At 34.6% G+C, this 19,265-nt stretch overlaps 1 protein-coding gene across 5 annotated transcripts in view; it reads right to left on the reverse strand.

Moving 5' to 3' along the window:
• LOC121368141 (dedicator of cytokinesis protein 3-like) overlaps nt 1-18,594 on the reverse strand; it is a 137,049-nt gene extending 118,455 nt beyond the window's left edge. For 4 of the 5 annotated variants that reach the window (XM_041492735.1, XM_041492732.1, XM_041492734.1 and 1 more), the window contains exons 1-11: nt 18,457-18,594; nt 13,973-14,077; nt 12,927-12,970; nt 12,256-12,311; nt 5,968-6,064; nt 4,882-5,027; nt 4,359-4,518; nt 3,631-3,797; nt 1,697-1,778; nt 545-605; nt 4-36 (exon numbers count right to left, since the gene is read on the reverse strand). In XM_041492735.1, the coding sequence (XP_041348669.1) occupies nt 4-36; nt 545-605; nt 1,697-1,778; nt 3,631-3,797; nt 4,359-4,518; nt 4,882-5,027; nt 5,968-6,064; nt 12,256-12,311; nt 12,927-12,970; nt 13,973-14,077; nt 18,457-18,502 (997 nt within the window). In that variant the 5' untranslated portion in view covers nt 18,503-18,594. The remainder of the gene's footprint in view (nt 1-3; nt 37-544; nt 606-1,696; nt 1,779-3,630; nt 3,798-4,358; nt 4,519-4,881; nt 5,028-5,967; nt 6,065-12,255; nt 12,312-12,926; nt 12,971-13,972; nt 14,078-18,456) is intronic. The other variant, XM_041492733.1, reaches the window with a different exon arrangement.
• Between the last annotated feature and the right edge of the window lie 671 nt (nt 18,595-19,265).

The following is a 19,265-nucleotide window of genomic DNA, read 5'->3' on the forward strand; positions in this document are numbered from 1 at the left end:
TACCTTCAGACACTGGAGATTTCACATTTGTGCATCCTGTGTAAAGTAATCACATTTATTTACTTATTATACATTGAAATTTATCTTTAAAATATATATATATATATATATATATATATATATATATATATATATATATATATATATATATATATATATATATATATATACACACATACATACAAACCCCTCTAAATGAATTTAAAAAAAAAAAACATTAAAAAAAAGCATTAAAAAAAAGAAAAAAAAGAATAATGATGAATAGTAGTCTGAAGAGGCTCAAGTTTGCAAGTTGAAAACAAGAGACAGCATTGTGCCATAGCTGTGACGTACATATCGCTGATGACATAAATTAGTTGTTGACATGACTGCCACTTATTCTTACACTTAATTAACTGCTGCACACACTAAAATGATCAGCTATCAGTAGTGATGTCAAAGGCTATAGTGAAGCACTGATTATGACATCAAAACGTATCTAGGGGGAGATTTTTTTGTTCTTTCCCCACTTCTCTTTGCCCATATGGGTAATAACTGTGCTTACCATATCTGTATATCTGGACCACCAGAAACAGGTTTTTCTTCTTGTCAGATTCACTTAGGTCCTGAAAGTAAATATTTCAGCTAATAAGATTTCAGTATCCACTTAACACTTTATAATACTCTAAACTTAAGCATTTATTTGTAAAATAGGTGGCGTCGTGGTTAGGCCATTGGTCTACAGGCTGGTAGGTACTGAGTTTGGATCCCAGTCGAAGCATGGGTTTTTTAATCCAGATATTGACTCCAAACCCTGAGTGAGTGCTCCGTAAGGCTCAATGGGTAGGTGTAAACCACTTGCACCGACCAGTGATCCATAACTGGTTCAACAAAGGCCATGGTTTGTGCTATCCTGTCTGTGGGAAACGCAAATAAAAGATCCCTTGCTGCCTGTCGTAAAAGAGTAGCCTATGTGGCGACAGCGGGTTTCCTCTAAAAAAAAAAAACAGTGTCAGAATGACCATATGTTTGACGTCCAATAGCCGATGATAACATAAAAAATCAATGTGCTCTAGTGGTGTCGTTAAATAAAACAAACTTTACTTCTTTTTTTTATTTGTAAAATACTATATACTTCTAAGTTAACAAAAAACAACATGCACTGCTCTGGTCACATTTAAAATGCATATATCAATCAACGGTCGGGACGCAGACCAGTGGTAAAGCACTCACCTGATGCGAGGTCCGTCTAATGAGTGGGCTCATTGGGCTATTTTTCACTCCAGTCAGTGCACCATGACTGGTATATCAAAGGCCATGGTATGTGCTATCTTGTCTGTGGGATTGTGTATATAAAAGATCCCTTGCTACTAATGAAAAAATGTAGCAGGTTTCCGCTCTAAGACTATATGTCGCAATTACCAAATGTTTGACATCTTGTAGCCAATGATTAATAAATCAACATGCTCTAGTGGTGTTGTTAAACAAAACAAACAAACAAAAAATATCAGTCAACATTTAGGTCTTGATAGTAGACTTCTAACTGTACTAAATTGTACTAACAGGAATTGCAAACCTTGAGACAAATATGAATAAACGCTTGTGATTTATCTTATCCCTTCTGAACATGAGGAATTCTGGATATATCTAAGATATTTTTTGCTTGTTTTGTACTGAGTCAAGTATAATAAAAAGATACATTTTGCAAAACACTTACTGTAAACAAACAATTATTGTCGTCAAGTTTTTTCATGTCCACTGGCATTCCTTGCTTTGAATATCGAACCAAGAATTTCTCACTGAAAAATACATTTGCATATTATATATTTTACAACCAAATTCATTGAAGTGAAGGTTTTGCTTTCCAGTGTAAAAGACTATTTTATGTTTTCCAAGACAGTGATTATCTTATGGTTTTTCAACCTCCTTGCTGAAAACCTATGTTGTAAAGCAGAAAACTCCAATGGTTAATTGAGGAAAAGTGATTCTGAAGTCAACAATTCTAAGTAAAACTTATACGTACTTTCTTATTAGTTAATCATGAGGGTAGGACGTAGCCCAGTGGTAAAGCACTTGCTTGATGCACGACCACTCTAGGATCTAGGACTTATTGGGCTATTTCTTGTCCCAACGTGTTTTAAAGGTCATGGTATGTGCTTTCCTGTCTGTGGGATGGTGTATATAAAAGATCCCTTGCTGCTAATGGAAAAATGTACCAGGTCTCTAAGACCATACGTCAGAATTAAAAAACGTTTGACATTCAATAGCCGATGAATAAAAAAAATCAATATGCTCTAGTGGTTTTATTAAGTAAAACAACCATTAATGTTTTGTTAGTTAACTTTTGACAGAACATTGATGATGCAAGTTTTTATGAATTTTATTTTCATCAATGCTAAATTTTAAGAGATAATGGTCTCACTATACACACTGGGGTGAAACAAAAATACAATATACCCAGTACAAGCAATATATTGGCCCTGCAGAAAAAGATAAATTTTTTCCAGCAAGTTCAAATCAAGCCAACATGATGATTTAGTTTCGGTATGTTTCAGAACTATTACACAGGGGAGGGAAGGAATTAATGTTGAACAATACCCTAGCATGAAAAACACATCGGCTATTGGGTGTCAAACTATGTACATGGGAGTGGGAGGCATAAAGGAAAATAAACGAGGGACCATTTATTGGAAATTATTTCACGAGGGACATAAATTTGATAATAACTGGTACCGAGTTTGTTATTCTATTTATTACCACAGCTATTCCTACAACTTGTACAAGCCTTTGTTTTAAATATGCCTATCAGTGCATGTATATAGAAATTATGTAAACCACTTTACACACTGTTCTCAGTATTTACTATAACTTAGTCTTTTAATCACATTCACATTTAAGAATTGTCTGTTGTTTCTTTTACGTTCATCGGGGTATGAACAAAAAAAATCATTCGCAAACTGTGTAAATCGGCGAAGCCGTTCTCACATAAGTTTGCGGATGATTTTTTTTGTTCATACCCAGATGAACGTAAAAGAAATAACAGACAATACTTATAATTAAATTTGAATGATACATGCTAATAATAACACTAAAACGTCATACTTTATTTTGAATTATTTTTTATCCATAAACAATAACGCTCATTAAGACAACTTGCCCATATAAAATGACGTCATCACATATGACGTTCCCTGACGACGTAATTTTTACGTTCATCGAAAAATGAACAAACTCCCGTTGCTACAGCTGGACCAATCGGATGACGTTACGTTGTAATGAATGTAACAGAAATTTAATTATATAATTTTAAAAACCAAAGTTCTATACACTTTGTTAAACATATCTTTAACAAACTGTATTGAACAAACATTTTATTACAAGTTTTATAACACTGAAATTGAAAAAAGAAATCCATAAATGCAAATGCTTTAAACTATGCTTTTTGTCCTAGGAGGTCTCAGCAAAGTTGATACAGGTGACATGGTTACAATCCGGCATGTGGAATCTTGTGTCATTGTAATGGTTTTTCCCCACGATTCATGTTTGGACCACATGTCAGGCAAATCTCACAGCAATTAAAGGTAGGAGAGTAAATTATCGTAGCTGTTACCAATGTGATTCAGACTTTAGTGAAAACATCATTTTACGTACCTGATAAAAGTATTTGTATCTGCATCATACAGAGAGAGAAATGTTTCTGACTCTTCTCCAATATTCACAGACACAAAGTGTTTGAAGCTGAACAAGAAATGGGTCATTGAAGATGCTGTGAGGTTAGATTTCGGACGAGTCTTCGTGGCAACATGAGAACTCTGTGGCTGGAATAATCAGAAATATTGCTTTACTGCTCTGTTTACTTACAACTAACCGTTTTTTCTAATTCAATCAACCAGTAGAAAGGTTCCAGAAAGCCATGCTAGATAAAAATGTCTAGCACACATCCCCTAGACAGTAATGAGCCGTTTTCATTGGTAAATTGGTCTCGTCCTTTAGAAAACAATATTACTTTAGAAAGGGGAATGCTAAATTTTAGATAAACAATTTTAAAAATGTAGCCGTTACAAATATATTATAATTAGTGTCACATATAATTTATCCAAAGAAAAAAACAAAAACACTTTTAATTTTAAGCCCTGGATGTTTTAAAGGTGCACGGAAAGCAGTGGGCTCTGTTCCCAATTCAGATTCATATTACGTTTCTCGTGGTATTTATACTTGCTAGTGTATCATATATTTGAATAAAATACAATTGACTTAAGTCTAGTTTAAAAATGTATTGTCAACTGTCACTGATCAAACATTTGAAAACAAATTTTCCCTGAAATACTGGCAAACGTTTCCCACAAAAAAATATGATTGGAACCTGAAGTGGCCCATACCGGTTTTTCTAGCATAGTCTCCTGATCTCCATGTTGGTCATCTTTGGACTCACTTTCACTCTCACTCTGCTTGTGAATTCGATATAGTTTGATGGCACTCAGTTTGTCTGCATCCACCTGCTCTCCGTTTATCCGGGGAACTCGGTCCATGCCAAGTTTTCTGCAAGAAAATAAAGGATTCTATGTTTTAAAATTAATCTCAATTTATTTAATGAGATTTTTTTTTTGCTTTGAGGAGCTATGACTCATTTCCCCAATCAATGAGAGATATCATTTCCCATTTGAAGAGCTATGATCGTACCCATTTCCCCAATAAATGACAGATACTAGTTTCCATTTGGAGAGTTATGATTGTACCCATTTCCCCAATCAATGAGAGATATTATTTCCCATTTGAACAGCTATGATCGTACCCATGTCCCCAATCAATGAGATATCATTTCCCATTTGAAGAGCTATGATCGTATCCATTTCCCCAATAAATGTGAGATATTATTTCCCATTTGAAGAGCTATGATCGTACCCATTTCCCCAATCAATGAGAGATATCATTTCCTCTTTGACCTCCTGCGCCTTGTCATTCGTTAGTGTGTTGGATATCAGCTTTCCCCGGATCTTAATCAGCTGCAGCATCACTTCGTGTAGAGACTTAAACAGGGATCCATTATTCTAGAAACATAAAGTTAAGAAACTGTGTCAAATTCTAGACAAAAAATATATACTATAAAGTGGTGCAATATTCTAGAAATTTATACAAATATAAATGGCGCTTTTATTTTGAGAAATATAATAATATAAAGTTTTCAATGCTGTTATGATAGAAATATAAACAAAGAACATTAATCCAGAATTGTAAAAATAAAAATAAAGATTGAAAATGTAAAAACAGTTTTATTCTTTCAGAATCATAAGAATTACTGATTATGTTGAAACTATGACCATTGAGTATTACTGAATTTTATCCTGCAACCACTGCTTCTATAGGCGATTTTATGATGACCCATTATGTGACATCACACAAGATCGCTCATTTGACCTCTAGGTCATCATACAATGTAGCTGAAATAACAGAAGTAATAGCTTTTACCCTCAATTTTTATGGTCTGCAGGATAAATAGAGAATAACTAGTTAATGACATGGGATATCTGCTTTATCCTGTGTAAGAATGGGAAATTCCGCGAGGCTCTGCCGAACGGAATTTCTCATTCAGCCTGAACAGTATAAAGCAGATATCCGACATCATTAACTAGTTCATTATCTTTATCCTGCAGACCATAACAATTAAGGGGAAAAGCTATTATTTCTGTTATTTCAGCCACATTGTATGATGATCTAGAGGTCAAATGAGAGATTTTGTAATGTAGGCTATGCATGTGACGTCACATAATCGGTCATCACGAGTGACGTCAAAAGTCATATCCTGTTAGTACTTTGCTTTATCCGTCATCATATTCTGTCAATAGAAATGGTGGCTGCAGGATAAAGTTAAAATAACTGGTTCAGGCCAAATGAGAAATTTCCCATTCTTACCTTAACAGGATAAAGCCGATATCATACGTCATTAACTAGTTACTCTCTATTTAGTGATTCAAAAATTAAAGAGCTCACCACAAAGAGTTTCTTCCATGCCACATTCCACTCCCTGAGAACAAATGTGACCTCTGTGATGACGCAGTCTTCATCGGGGGTGATCGACTCATACGGCCTGAAGATCGAACACAGAAGAAAAAATAATCATGTGAAGATTGTCTTAAAATGTATAACACTTACACATGGTTAAATAAGATAAATAATCATTGATTTCAGGCATCTCACAATACCAATAAGTACCTTTAGTACAAAACTGTTAAAAGTTGTTATCAGTGGCATATTTTAGAGCCACCACCTAACGCTTTACTTGCTGCTATAAAAAGATACCCCTAGCCATTACCACTGGCTAAATTATGTTAATTATTAGTATGATAGTGCAGAGACACAGATTTAAATGACCGGCCTCGGTGGCGTCGTGGTTAGGCCATCAGTCTACAGGCTGGTAGGTACTGGGTTCGGATCCCAGTCGAGGCATGGGATTTTTAATCCAGATACTGACTCCAAACCCGCAAGGCTCAGTGGGTAGGTGTAAACCACTTGTACCAACCAGTGATCCATAACTGGTTCAACAAAGTCCATGGTTTGTGTTATCCTGCCTGTGGGAAGCGCAAATAAAAGATCCCTTGCTGCTAATTGGAAAGAGTAGCCCATGTAGTAGCGACAGCGGGTTTCCTCTAAAAATCTGTGTGGTCCTTAACCATATGTCTGACGCAATATAACCGTAAATAAAATGTGTTGAGTGCATCGTTAAATAAAACATTTCTTTCTTTTTTGCTTTCAGATTTAGATTTCGATTGAAATAAAAGGATTCCTCTGCACAGTAACTCATGTTGGCAGTGGCTCAGGAAGTTATATATAACATTGGGTAGCATTTGCTTCCGCCAGCATACAAAGAGTTAATATGTAGGACATTTATATAAATCAGTGGCAGAGTGGTCAAGACACTGACCAGTAAGTGCTGGGTCTGAATCTACATGTATGAGATCTCAAAGAGTTACGTTTAGATGGTTTAAATGGGAGGTGCAAGGCCACTACACCAACTTCTAACTTATCTCTAAAACCTTTTGTCCTAGACCGACAACAAACTAGTTGAGATGTGTGCCGAGGACAGCATGCCTGAATCATACTTAGATGTAAGCATGAAAACAAATGAAAAAATAAAGTGAATGAAATGAAATATGGCTATTCAACACAGGACTTTTAAAATACTTAGTCAGCAACTTGAAGATCTCATTCACTGTAACTGTAATATATCTGCCTCAATGTATACTTTTTACAATAATGAATTAACGAATGATTGTTTAACCACACACCAGCATGAAAGCACTTCAGCTATTAAGTGAAAGCTCACAGGAACTGAGGGGAGGGGCCTGTGCACCCAAAAACGCTCAAGGACAAAAATGTATGGGGGTTCTTTTCTTCTCTATAAAGGTAAATATATGGCTGTGAACCCCCACTAGAGGTTGTATCCCCCGCTGGATATCGTTGCTATGAACCCGAGATGTTAAACAAAAGGTAAATGACATTCAACATAAATTTATCCAAAATTTATAAATTTATCCATAAAACAGTGTAAACAGTATTGAAAGTTTGTTTGTTTTGTTTTTGTTTAACGACACCACTAAAGCACATTAATCAATTAATCATCGGCTATTAGATGTCAAACATTTTGTAACTCTGATACATAGTCAACGAAGGAAACTTGCTACATTTTATTATAATACAGCAAGGGATTTTTTAGATGCACTTTCCCACAGAGAAGCCCTTGACCAAATATGATGCACTGGTTGGAACGAGAAAAACCCAATCAGTTGAATGGATCCTCTGAGGTGGCTAGTGGAGTCATATTCATAAAAGACATACAGACACATATCAACATGACATACCAAAAATAAAGTCTAAAAAAGGGCATAAAAACAACATATGATGCTGTAGTAATAAAAATATAAAACAATAATTACATCACCAACACAACTTATCACACATTTTAAAACAGTCAGCATGATAACATAGATTTGAAAACATTATCACAGATGCTTATATATATAAGACTTGCTTTAAATATTGAGGAACAGTACTTGCAGAGGCTTTAGCAACAACTGTTCCAAGTTCATTACATAGTTTCTGTGGTGTAATACTTACATGTAGCCATGTACTTCGGACATATGACCTTCTACCAAGAAACATAATTATGAATGCTACAGGGATATATATCTTTCTCCCAGCGTCAATAGTACTACTCCCAACCAAAAGATGTTATTCATATTCAGGGTGCAGTACCAGGAAACTGTAGAGGTGGGGGTGGGATGTAGCCCAGTGGTAAAGTGCTTGCTTGATGCATGGTCAGTCCAGGATCGATCCCCGTCAATGGGCCTATTTCTCATTCCAGCCAGTGCACCACGACTGGTAAATAAAAGGCTATGGTATATACTATCCTGTCTGTGGAATGGTGCATATAAAAGATCCCTTGCTACTAATGGAAAAATATAGCAAGTTTTCTCTCCAAGACTATATGTCAAAATTACCAAATATCTGATATCCACTAGCTGATGATTCATAAATCAATGTGCTCTAGTGGTATTGTTAAACAAAACAAACTTTAATTCTATGGGTGCAGCAAGGGGAATTCAGTAATCAGCCCATGAAATATGCTGTAACCCAGTAACAATAGGCGTTCAGTCAAAACTGCAATTCTTCATTATGTACACAAAATTATTCATAACATGTGGATTAAATTCATGAGAAAACTAATCAGTATCTGAATTTAAATATCAAGTCTGTGATTATTTGAGATCTATATAAATAAATAACGTATTTAATTCTAAAATCACATCACCCATAGACCCATGCGTATAAACACCTAGGGCTGAATTTAGATAGCCTGTTTTTATCTTAAACAAATCATTTTCTGCTTGCTGCTTTTTCAGTAGGAGTAGTCTATGTAGCAATTGTAGAAGTCTCTCTATCTCTCTCTCTCTCTTTCTTCCTTATCTATCTTTCTCTCTCTCCCCTCCCCCCCCCCACCCTCCTGTCTCCATCTATCTCTCTCTGTCTGTCTCTCTCCCCTCCCTCTATCTCCTCTCTTCCCTCCCTCCTCTGTCTCCATCTCTCTCTGTGCGTGTCTCTCTCCTCTGTATCTCCTTCCTTCCTTCCTTCTCTCTCTCTCTCTCTCTCTCTCTCTCTCTCTCTCTCTCTCTCTCTCTCTCTCTTTCTCTCTCTCTCATATATAGATTTTACAGTGCTTTAACATTTGTGTTCAAAGAAAATAGGCTACTTAAATTTAGCCCTTAGTGCCTAAAATCATTGTCATGCAGTCTGCAAGGCATCAGAATCTAAGTTCTACGTTTAGTTTTGTAAGCATGATGCTGGAAGCTAAATTACATACCAGATAATTAAGGAGCTTTCATTTATCAGTAATGAAAAGTAAACACCACACGTTTTATATCGCCCTCTGTTTCCATTTTTGCTAATAACTACTCATGCATAAGACTTTAAGAGGCTTAAATAAAAGAGAATATGTAAGAATAATAAAGATATTATATATATACATGTATCATAAATGCAAAGTGACTTTGAATCAGGATAGGGAGTGATTTGTGTATAGGAAGGCAAACACCACAAAACATCACAAAAATGTTTTCAAAACAATTCCCTGGATCATGTTGACTACCTGTTTTTGTTCCACTAGAGTATTTTTAGGATTTAATGTAATAATGAATCTGAGATTTTATTAATTATCTGTGTATTTTTTTATTATTATTTAAAAGTTGGGAGGGGATAAAACAAAATTTTTATAATCGACAAAATTTTATTTCTAGTAATGTTTTAGTAATCACTAAATTACTTTTAAAAAGATACATAAAAGTTAAATGTAAAGCAAATAAAGAATGTAAGGGTGTGCAAGCCAAAAGAGACAAAAGTTTTTAAAACAATACTTGGTTCATGTATTATTAAATTTAATAGTGCCTAACCAAATGCCAAGATACAGCATAATGCAATGACTTATTTTCAATGTTGAAAAAATAAAGTATACATTTTATACTTGTGAAATGTGGGGGGAAAGGATAAAATGTGTGCAACATTTTAATTAATTTATAGACTAAACGTTGGACTACTGAATATGAATACAGACTATAAATATTATTAAATTTAAATTATTCATAACCAAGTTGTTGTTTTTTTTGGGGGGGGGGGGGTTTGGGGGGGGTTGGGCAGAGGGAAACAAAAATTAAGTACCCGGTATCTAAAATCTTTTATTTTAAAACAAAACAAATATCACAATGTGTACAAAATACAACCAATTAAATATAAAAATATATCTAATTTTTAGTAGTTAAAAACCTATTCAAATGCAATTAAAAGAACAAATTGCAAAGCGATCGAAAGTATTTTTATTTAAAATAATCTTGAATCAACAAACACATGTAATTAACACTGTCTAAAAATCTGGTATATACTGGCCAAACATAAAGGTTAACATAAATATTACTTAATGTAAAATACTGTGTCAGTGACCAAAACTATGACATGATATTTAACATTACAAATTTATTCAACAATGAAACCACACAAAAGGTACTGGGTTTAGGTCAGACAGCTTTGTTAAAGGCCAGCTAACATTTAATTTTCTTGTCTATCAACTACTAGTACTAAATGGCATTCAAAATACTGAATATTTGGATGCAAATGATTACTAAGTGCTATAGTTCTATATAATAAGTCAATAATTATTAACTATATTATTATTAAATAGTTATGATCTTCAAATTCCAGGCACAGAGATGGGGTGGGCCCAGTAAAAAAATTACATGCTTCTTTTTCCAGTGTTTTTTTTCTCTTCCAATTTTTCTTCTCTTTTTTTTCATCCAGAATATTATTTATTCATATATGACCCCCTTTTCATTGTCTTTTTCAGTAAGCAATTTAAATTAAATATTTTCTAAACATTTGCTTCGTACTGGACAAGAAACATGTTAATTTTTAACTTGGCCTTAGGGTGAAAATCAAGTCTTACCACTTGTCACGCAGACAGTCTGAGTCAGCTTTTAAATCTATTAACACCCTGAATTAAATCATAAATATTAACACAAATTAAACAAACATAAAAAGGAAAGACGGGTTTCCTACACTTACTATTGTCTGTCTAGATAACTGAATTATTAAATATTATAAAACAACAAGTTATAGTAATATTATTTTTCCTTCCAGATATAAAATATTAGGATCCAGAGGTAAAATGTCTGGAGAAAACTACAGGTAAATTGTTTTTAAACATTTCTGTGAAGATAGTTTGAATATTTAAAATATATTACCTGAAAAAAACTATGTTGCTGTGCTCTTTTCTTTAATATTTAAAAGACAGCCAATTGAAGGGTATTTTTCGTTAATGTTTTAAAGACAGCCCATTGTATTTTTCTTTGATATTTAAAAGACAGCCCATTGTATCTTTGATATTTAAGACAGCCCATTGTATTTTTAAAGTCATTTAGATCAGATCATCCGCATTATTTTTTTCTCAAGGCATATTGTTTTGTGATATTCTTCAGATGCAGTTGCAACTTTCGATCACATAAAATTTATTAACTGGCCATTAATGGTCAAAATGTAGGATGCCTTCTGCACTGTCAATTTCTTGAACTCTTAATTCATAAATAAATATGCACATTTTGTTCAGCTATATATAAGTGTATATATTACCATACTGAAACCAACAAAGTTAAGCATTTTAAGAGTATTGCAAAAGCAATACATGTCCCCTATCGGACCCCACAAATGTTCATATTTCATAAATTCAAGGGCCATAACTCTGACAAAAAAAAGAGTAAATCGTCATAAAAGTCAAACCTGACCTGTAACCGTACATAAAATTCCAGCTCAATGCCTTAAGGCATTGCGGAGAAGAAAAAAAAGTGTTAAAAAACTATATATGGGACAGATGAACAAGCAGACAGATAGACAGAAAGACAGATAGATCAAGAAAAGGACTGAGACGGGGAAAAAACTAATCCCCTCTGGCTGAACAAGTAACGGACTAAAAATATGTAAGTGAAAATCTATCCTAAAGGAAATGAGTCAAATCAGGCATTGTAAATTATCTAGTCTTCATATCTTGTCTGAATACATCATCATGAATGTGCAGAATAAAACTAACAATATCAATGCATCTAAGATGAATATATTAAATCTATAAAACTATTATTTGTGGCATTGATGAACTCATGCAAGAATCAGTGGAAAAGTCTAACACAAAGAACAAATTAAGAATGGTGTAAACATCATTGTAAATAAAAATAATATTACTCTTACCCTTCATTATCCACCCGACAATGCTTCAGATGAATGTAGGAAGCAGGAAATATTCCCTATAATTAAATATCAAAATTTAATGTTTGTGTAAAGAAACGACTCAGTTTCTATAGGCAATGTTATGATGGATAATCGTGGAAAAGGAATGTCAAAGTTATATTTGTTTAACAACAACACAGCACATTTTAAACTATTTCCCATTTGGTATAAATGGTAACATTTCATCTGGAGGCTTGGAGAAAACTAAACTGACACCAAAAAGGATAGCATATACCACAGTTTCTAATACCAATGGTTGGATACCATATTGGTTCAAAGAAGAAATATCACAATATGTCTACCAATTCATTTCAACTTATTTTGATGCTTATATCCAATTAAGGTTCAAGCATGCTGTCCTGGGCACACACACCTCAGCTATCTGGGCTGTCTGTCCAGGACAGTGGGTTAGCTGTTAATAGTTAGTGAGAAAGAAGAGGGTGTAGTGGTCTTACACCTACCCATCGAGTCGTTAAAACTCGCTCTGGGTGGGAGACAGTACCGGGCTATGAACCCATTACCTACCAGCCGTATATGTCCGATGGTTGAACTACGACACCACTGAGGCCGGTAGTAAGCTATAATTTAGCATGTACAAATGGTTCAAAGATCACTTTACTGTCAAAGCCTACCTTTTTGCATCTGTTGCTCAGGGAGTAGCCTCGATACCATGTTGCTATTAGAAAAATAACAATAATAAATAAATAAATAAAATTTATCTGAGATAAAGGTGAACAGAATAATGAACTAAAAATGTAAATCCATCGTCAATTGAATCAATCTGCTAGTTAAAAAAAAAACTATAATTTTCACAGTAGACTTTTATTTGTTTAATCATTATTCTGTGTTGCATGTATAACTGAAATAAATGTGGGGAGGGAATAGAAAAACAGAAAAATGTGACAGAGATTGGTGAATCACTTGTTACATCAAATGCTCTTTTTAATTCCGATAGACCTAACAATGACTAATATTTGCGTTATTGTAAAAAAAAATAGAAATTGCAATTAAACACATTGATAACACAATACATGTCCCGGTATATCATTCTGTAACCAATAAAAAATAGGAAAATACAGGTGCAGTCCTCAAAAGGATAATTTTGAGTCGGCAATTGAGTACAGATAATAACATAGACCTAGTAAATCATAGCAGATCAATTTCGCAACAGCTTTTTTGCAGAGGCACTGCTGATTGCCATGGCAAATTATGAGGGCTGCAAGTGTAGGTATCTCTGCCATAACAAAAGCATGAAAAGTACATGTAGGTGAGGGGTGATGGTGGTGATGGAAGTAGCAATTGTTATTTTAAAAAGTCACCTGCCAGTTACTATTAACATTTAATAAACACACACACACACACACATGGATACACACACACACACACACAGGGATACACACACACACACACACACACACAGACACACCAGGGAACAGTTTGTTTTCAAAATTTTGATTAGCGATATTTCTAGTCAATTGAAAAATTATTAGCAACTAGTGTTTAATGTTTCAAAATTTAGTAGCGATCTCTGAAACTTTTGTTGCAAATCACAACACGATACTGAACAAAATGTTCCCTGCACACACACACACACACACACACAAATTATATCAATGACTCAGTGATTGATTTAATGACCGAGATTTTCAGTTATCAAAATACAACAACTTGACAATACCACTCCCACGTCCTGCACTGCTGTAGACCTCCCATATGTGCACTGTTTCACCAATCTGCAGTGGGATGCTGGCACGAACAGAGCCCGCTTCATAACGGTGGATGACTGAAAGAAATGGAATGCTTGATTAACAAAACCCCAGCACACTGCTATTACAGACCATGAGAATTGAAAATTTGCATAACCAATTTATAGGTTGTCACGCAAAAATAAATTCAGGCCATCCATTTTCTTTTTACGAAGACCATTATGTCCATGTAATTGATGTTTTAAATTTATTGCGTTAAAAATAGGTTCCACAATAATAGATTTGCATGTACTGCTCAAAGTTGCAATAATGGCAGTTCCCACCAAAATCATTTATTACTTTTTGTTTGGAAACGTATGTGTTATATGCTTATAAAATACTACAACCAAATAATTCCATTTACTAGTAGAAAAAATTAATTAACTCATTAACATCACTGTTTTATGCAGAACACATTCAAGACACTAAATTTTTTCCATAATTATTTGCATACAACCGACACAAAAACAAAGATGGTGACCATGCTATATTTAGTCATAAATTATTCAGGAAATCCCTCCTATTGTCCAGTACAAGACTTTTACAAATTATTATTAATGAGTTAATTATTTATAGATTATGCATGGTATTGATTAATTTGTAGTTATTTATTTTAAATAAATGTGAAAATAACAAAACATTGTAGTTTCAACTTTGACATAGGACCTTTAATCAGCTGTCAATGATAGTGAAAAGAAAAGTTTTATTTAACGACGCACTCAACACATTTTATTTACGGTTATATGGCGTCAGACATATGGTTACAGACCACACAGATTTTTAGAGGAAACCCGCCGTCGCTACTACATGAGCTACTCTTTCCAATTAGCAGCAAGGGATCTTTTATTTGCGCTTTCCACAGGCAGGATAGCACAAACCATGGCCTTTGTTGAACCAGTTATGGATCACTGGTCGGTGCAAGTGGTTTACACCTACCCACTGAGCCTTGCGGAGCACTCACTCAGGGTTTGGAGTCGGTATCTGGATTAAATATTCCATGCCTCGACTGGGATCTGAACCCAGTACCTACCAGCCTGTAGACCGATGGCCTAACCACGATGCCACCTAGGCCAGTTCAATGATAGTGAAAGAAAGAAAGAAAGAAATGTTTTATTTAACGACGCACTCAACACATTTTATTTACGGTTATATGGCGTCAGACATATGGTTAAGGACCACACAGATTTTTAGAGGAAACCCGCCGTCGCTACTACATGAGCTACTCTTTCCAATTAGCAGCAAGGGATCTTTTATTTGCGCTTCCCACAGGCAGGATAGCACAAACCATGGCCTTTGTTGAACCAGTTATGGATCACTGGTCGGTGCAAGTGGTTTACACCTACCCACTGAGCCTTGCAGAGCACTCACTCAGGGTTTGGAGTCGGTATCTGGATTAAAAATTCCATGCCTCGACTGGAATCTGAACCCAGTACCTACCAGCCTGCAGACCGATGGCCTAACCACGATGCCACCGAGGCCGGTTCATTGATAGTGAATGCACGGAGTTCATTATGTTTTGCAGTAAGAGATTGCTTATTCCAAAAAAATTACAATGATAATCACCTTCTTAAATAATGCAATTAAACTGCTAATTTAAATTGGCAGTTTACATGTATTTTGACAATGCTAGAATAGGCCTTGGGATTTTAAATTTTATGGAAAAGAGTGTTTTGCTTGCAAACAGGTGGAATCATCAGAACCCACTGGAAATTTCAGATGTATACTGAGCGTGTATGGAGGTCCCTACAATGGCTGCTGATGTAACATGCGCATAATAAAATCTTAAGCAGCAAGATAAAAAGAACATAACCAAGTCTCATGTTTTAGAAGTTTGCGAATGTGAACAAAAATGGATAACTGATATATTACAATACACTGTACTTAATGATTCAGTCACCAAAAATTGTGAGGAATGGTACTTTTTATTTATTTCATCTTTTAAAACTTAAACTTAAAGGGATATACCCTTGTTTTTAAACACTAAGGCATATTTTTCAATATTATAGCCGCTTATGATCATTGAAATCAAACATTACTTATATATTTGATTGTGTAGATTATCCATTTCCGTACAACCGAAGTGTTTCTGGACATCCTGGTGTTTCTAGTACCACAAAATGCATTTTTTCATATCTTTAAAAATGCACGTGCGTCTGAGAAGTAACGGTTATGGACAGAGTCGCATTTTAGTCTATTTTTAGGGGTATTTCAATGTCACAGAGTCTTTTTTCACTCTGTGTATCCAAATTTGTTACAGGTTTGTAAATTAACCATACTTAGTGTCCATTTTTATGGGTTAAAACTAGAGTCTAGGTGAAAAATTAGTTCATCAAGATTAACCTCAAGTGCAAGCACAATGCGAGGTTAATCCTGCCGAGGCATTAAGCCGTTAGCAGATCTGAATGGAATTGCGGTCAAAATAACAACTACCATCATGTTTCCCCACCCTAATCGTGTATTGTGATCTATTTTGAGCTTTGAATTAAAGGGAAAAAGTCCCAACTGTGGGGGGTTTTTACCGAGCAGATTCTAGCAGCCAATTACAAAGGCAGACAATTTCAGCAGACACGCATGGCGATGTTCTAAACACCGGACTCATACGCCTTTCAGTTGTTATCTGTATTTCCTACTTTTAAACACACTGTTATGCTAATTATTAGTATTCACTATAACTTAACAATTTCAGAGTTTTAATGAGTATCTTCATATAAAAAAACCCCACAAAAACAAAAGAACAACCAAGACTAATTTTTATAGTCTTATATTGTTACTAATATCTGTATAATTTATACAACATAACAGTTTTATTAAGCACTTTTTTAACATCTGAAGTATCACTTAAAAATCATTCTGTACAACAGTAAGATGTGGGTGTTCAACTACTTTCGTAAAGACCACAAACCAGATTAACCGATAAGTATGTTTTGGGTTTTTTAACCTGTCACACATTATAAAAGGGCCTACAGATGGATGAAATTAATATTTATAAAAAATAAAAAAAACATATTTATCGGCCATTGGGTTGTGGTCTTTAAGTTATAGTGAATACTAATATAAATTAGCATAACAGTGTGTTTAAAAGTGTGGGAAATACAGATAACAACCGAAAGGCAAATGAGTCCGGTGTTCATAATGTCACCATGTGTGTCTGCTTAAATTGTCTGCCAGCGTAATTGGCTGCTAGAATCCGCTCAGTAAAAAAAAAAATACAGTTGGGACTTTTTTCCTTTAATTCAAAGTGAAGATCGTTTCAAAGTAAGTATTTCTTGGTCTCCATGAGCTCGAAATAGATCACAATACACGATTATAGTGGGAAAACGTGATGGTAGTCGTTATTTTGACCGCACTCGAGGTTAATCTTGATGAACTCATTCATTCATTTATTTATTCACATGCTTCCATACCACGAAGGTTTCAAGCATGTCTGTCCCGGGGTCGAGTTCTGGATAGCCAGAGGTCTACTCCGGGACAGAAAATTTAACGGGATAATTTTGAATTTTACTCCAAAATTAAAAATATATATAGGGGGACAAATTTAACTATATATAAAATAAAAAAAATTTGAAGGTGTAGTCCAAAAATTTATTTAAAAACTATTATTATATCCAAAATTTTCCTAGACTAATAAATTTTTCACCATTTTAAATTAAAATAATACAACAAACTCTAAGCCCTATCTGGAACGAGGTTGGAGGTTGTTGATTGAAGGTTGTCACAGGAGGCTGATATTAAAATATAATACTAAGAGTAATTTACCTTTATGAGGAGGTACCGGGTCCATTTGTATCTTCAGCGTGGCCGAGGGAGGAGGACCAGGGAGAGCGAGGGACAGGGGAAGGCCCCAGACAATCCTATCTCTCCCTAAATCCAAAATGCCTACGCCTAAGCGTCTAACCCCTAATTTCTGGTGGCATCCCCCCTCCCCCCACCCACCCCGAACCAACACCCGCATCCGCCTAACCATCGCGCCAGCCGGAACCCAGCACCACTCCCCTAACAAATAATATACTAAACCAGTGATGGGGTCTCCAAGTGATGGAAGACACTGTAATTAACCCAGCCCTGGCTACAGAAAAATAACTTTAGTAGATTAAATACTTAAGACAAAATTAAAGTTTAGCAAATCGTGGTAGAGGAAATGCACCCAGTTGATGAATTAGGTGGAAAATGTGCCTTAGTCACTTACTGACTTAGTGTTTAAAAACTAGGGTCTGTCTTATACGAATCTGTTCATACCTCTTGCATTATACAATTGACAGGTAAAAGTGTAATGACAGATGGTCTGTGCAGTAGTAGTGCCCGTAAGACACTACAAACGTAACAAGTTGCAACCCTCTTAAAAAGTTATTTTAAATTATGACATTTGTCATGATTTGATTAAAAACACCGAAAGGAAAAATATCAATAATCATCTTACCAACACCATATTTCTTTTTTGCAGGTTTCCATGAAAAATCGCCCATTGTTACAGAAGGCTTACACTGATTTTAACATTTTTATCATAAATATACTTCCTTGTTAGTGTGCCTCCTGTCAACTGCAACAACAAAAGCAGGAACTTCCTGGTCCCAAACTTTTAATTTACTTCCGTTTTGTAATTTAAAATCAGAAGTGGAATCCGAAAATGGATTCGAAAATAATAGTATTATTAAATACCGGTAATTATTATCATTGCGGATTACTAATATATTTTACTATCATGTTAAAATATTATTAATTTGCATATCCAGGATTATTTTATTCTCAAATCTAAACAAAGATAGTAATTTGACTCTTATTTCGTCTTCATTTTGTTTTATATGTAAACAAATTTTGCAGGCTATCACGTGTGAACCATGTGGTGTTAACCCCCTAATTTTACTTTTAAAAGTAGTTTGTAATAATAATTATTAATTGCAGTCAAATGATATAAATTCCATCTATATTGTACACATAAAAATTTCAATATTCATATACATCTATATTTATATGATTATTTTGTTGTTAATCTTTTCTGCTGGATTAAAACATGTCTGCGTCCATGGAAGGTGGTTGTTTTGATGTTTTTCTTTTTTAAATTTCAACAGCTTTACTTTGTGACGATTTAAAACTACTACTGTATTGAAACTGTTTTAATGAAGAAAAATTTAATATGTCATATTTAGTAGGCATAACCTAATATCGAGCATAATTTTCACTAAAGTCAGACTACGATAAATGGGTGCTGGTCAACTCGCCCCCAAATCA

The sequence above is a fragment of the Gigantopelta aegis genome, chromosome 3, assembly GCF_016097555.1.
Source record: "Gigantopelta aegis isolate Gae_Host chromosome 3, Gae_host_genome, whole genome shotgun sequence".
In the NCBI taxonomy this organism is placed as follows: Eukaryota; Metazoa; Mollusca; class Gastropoda; order Neomphalida; family Peltospiridae; genus Gigantopelta; species Gigantopelta aegis.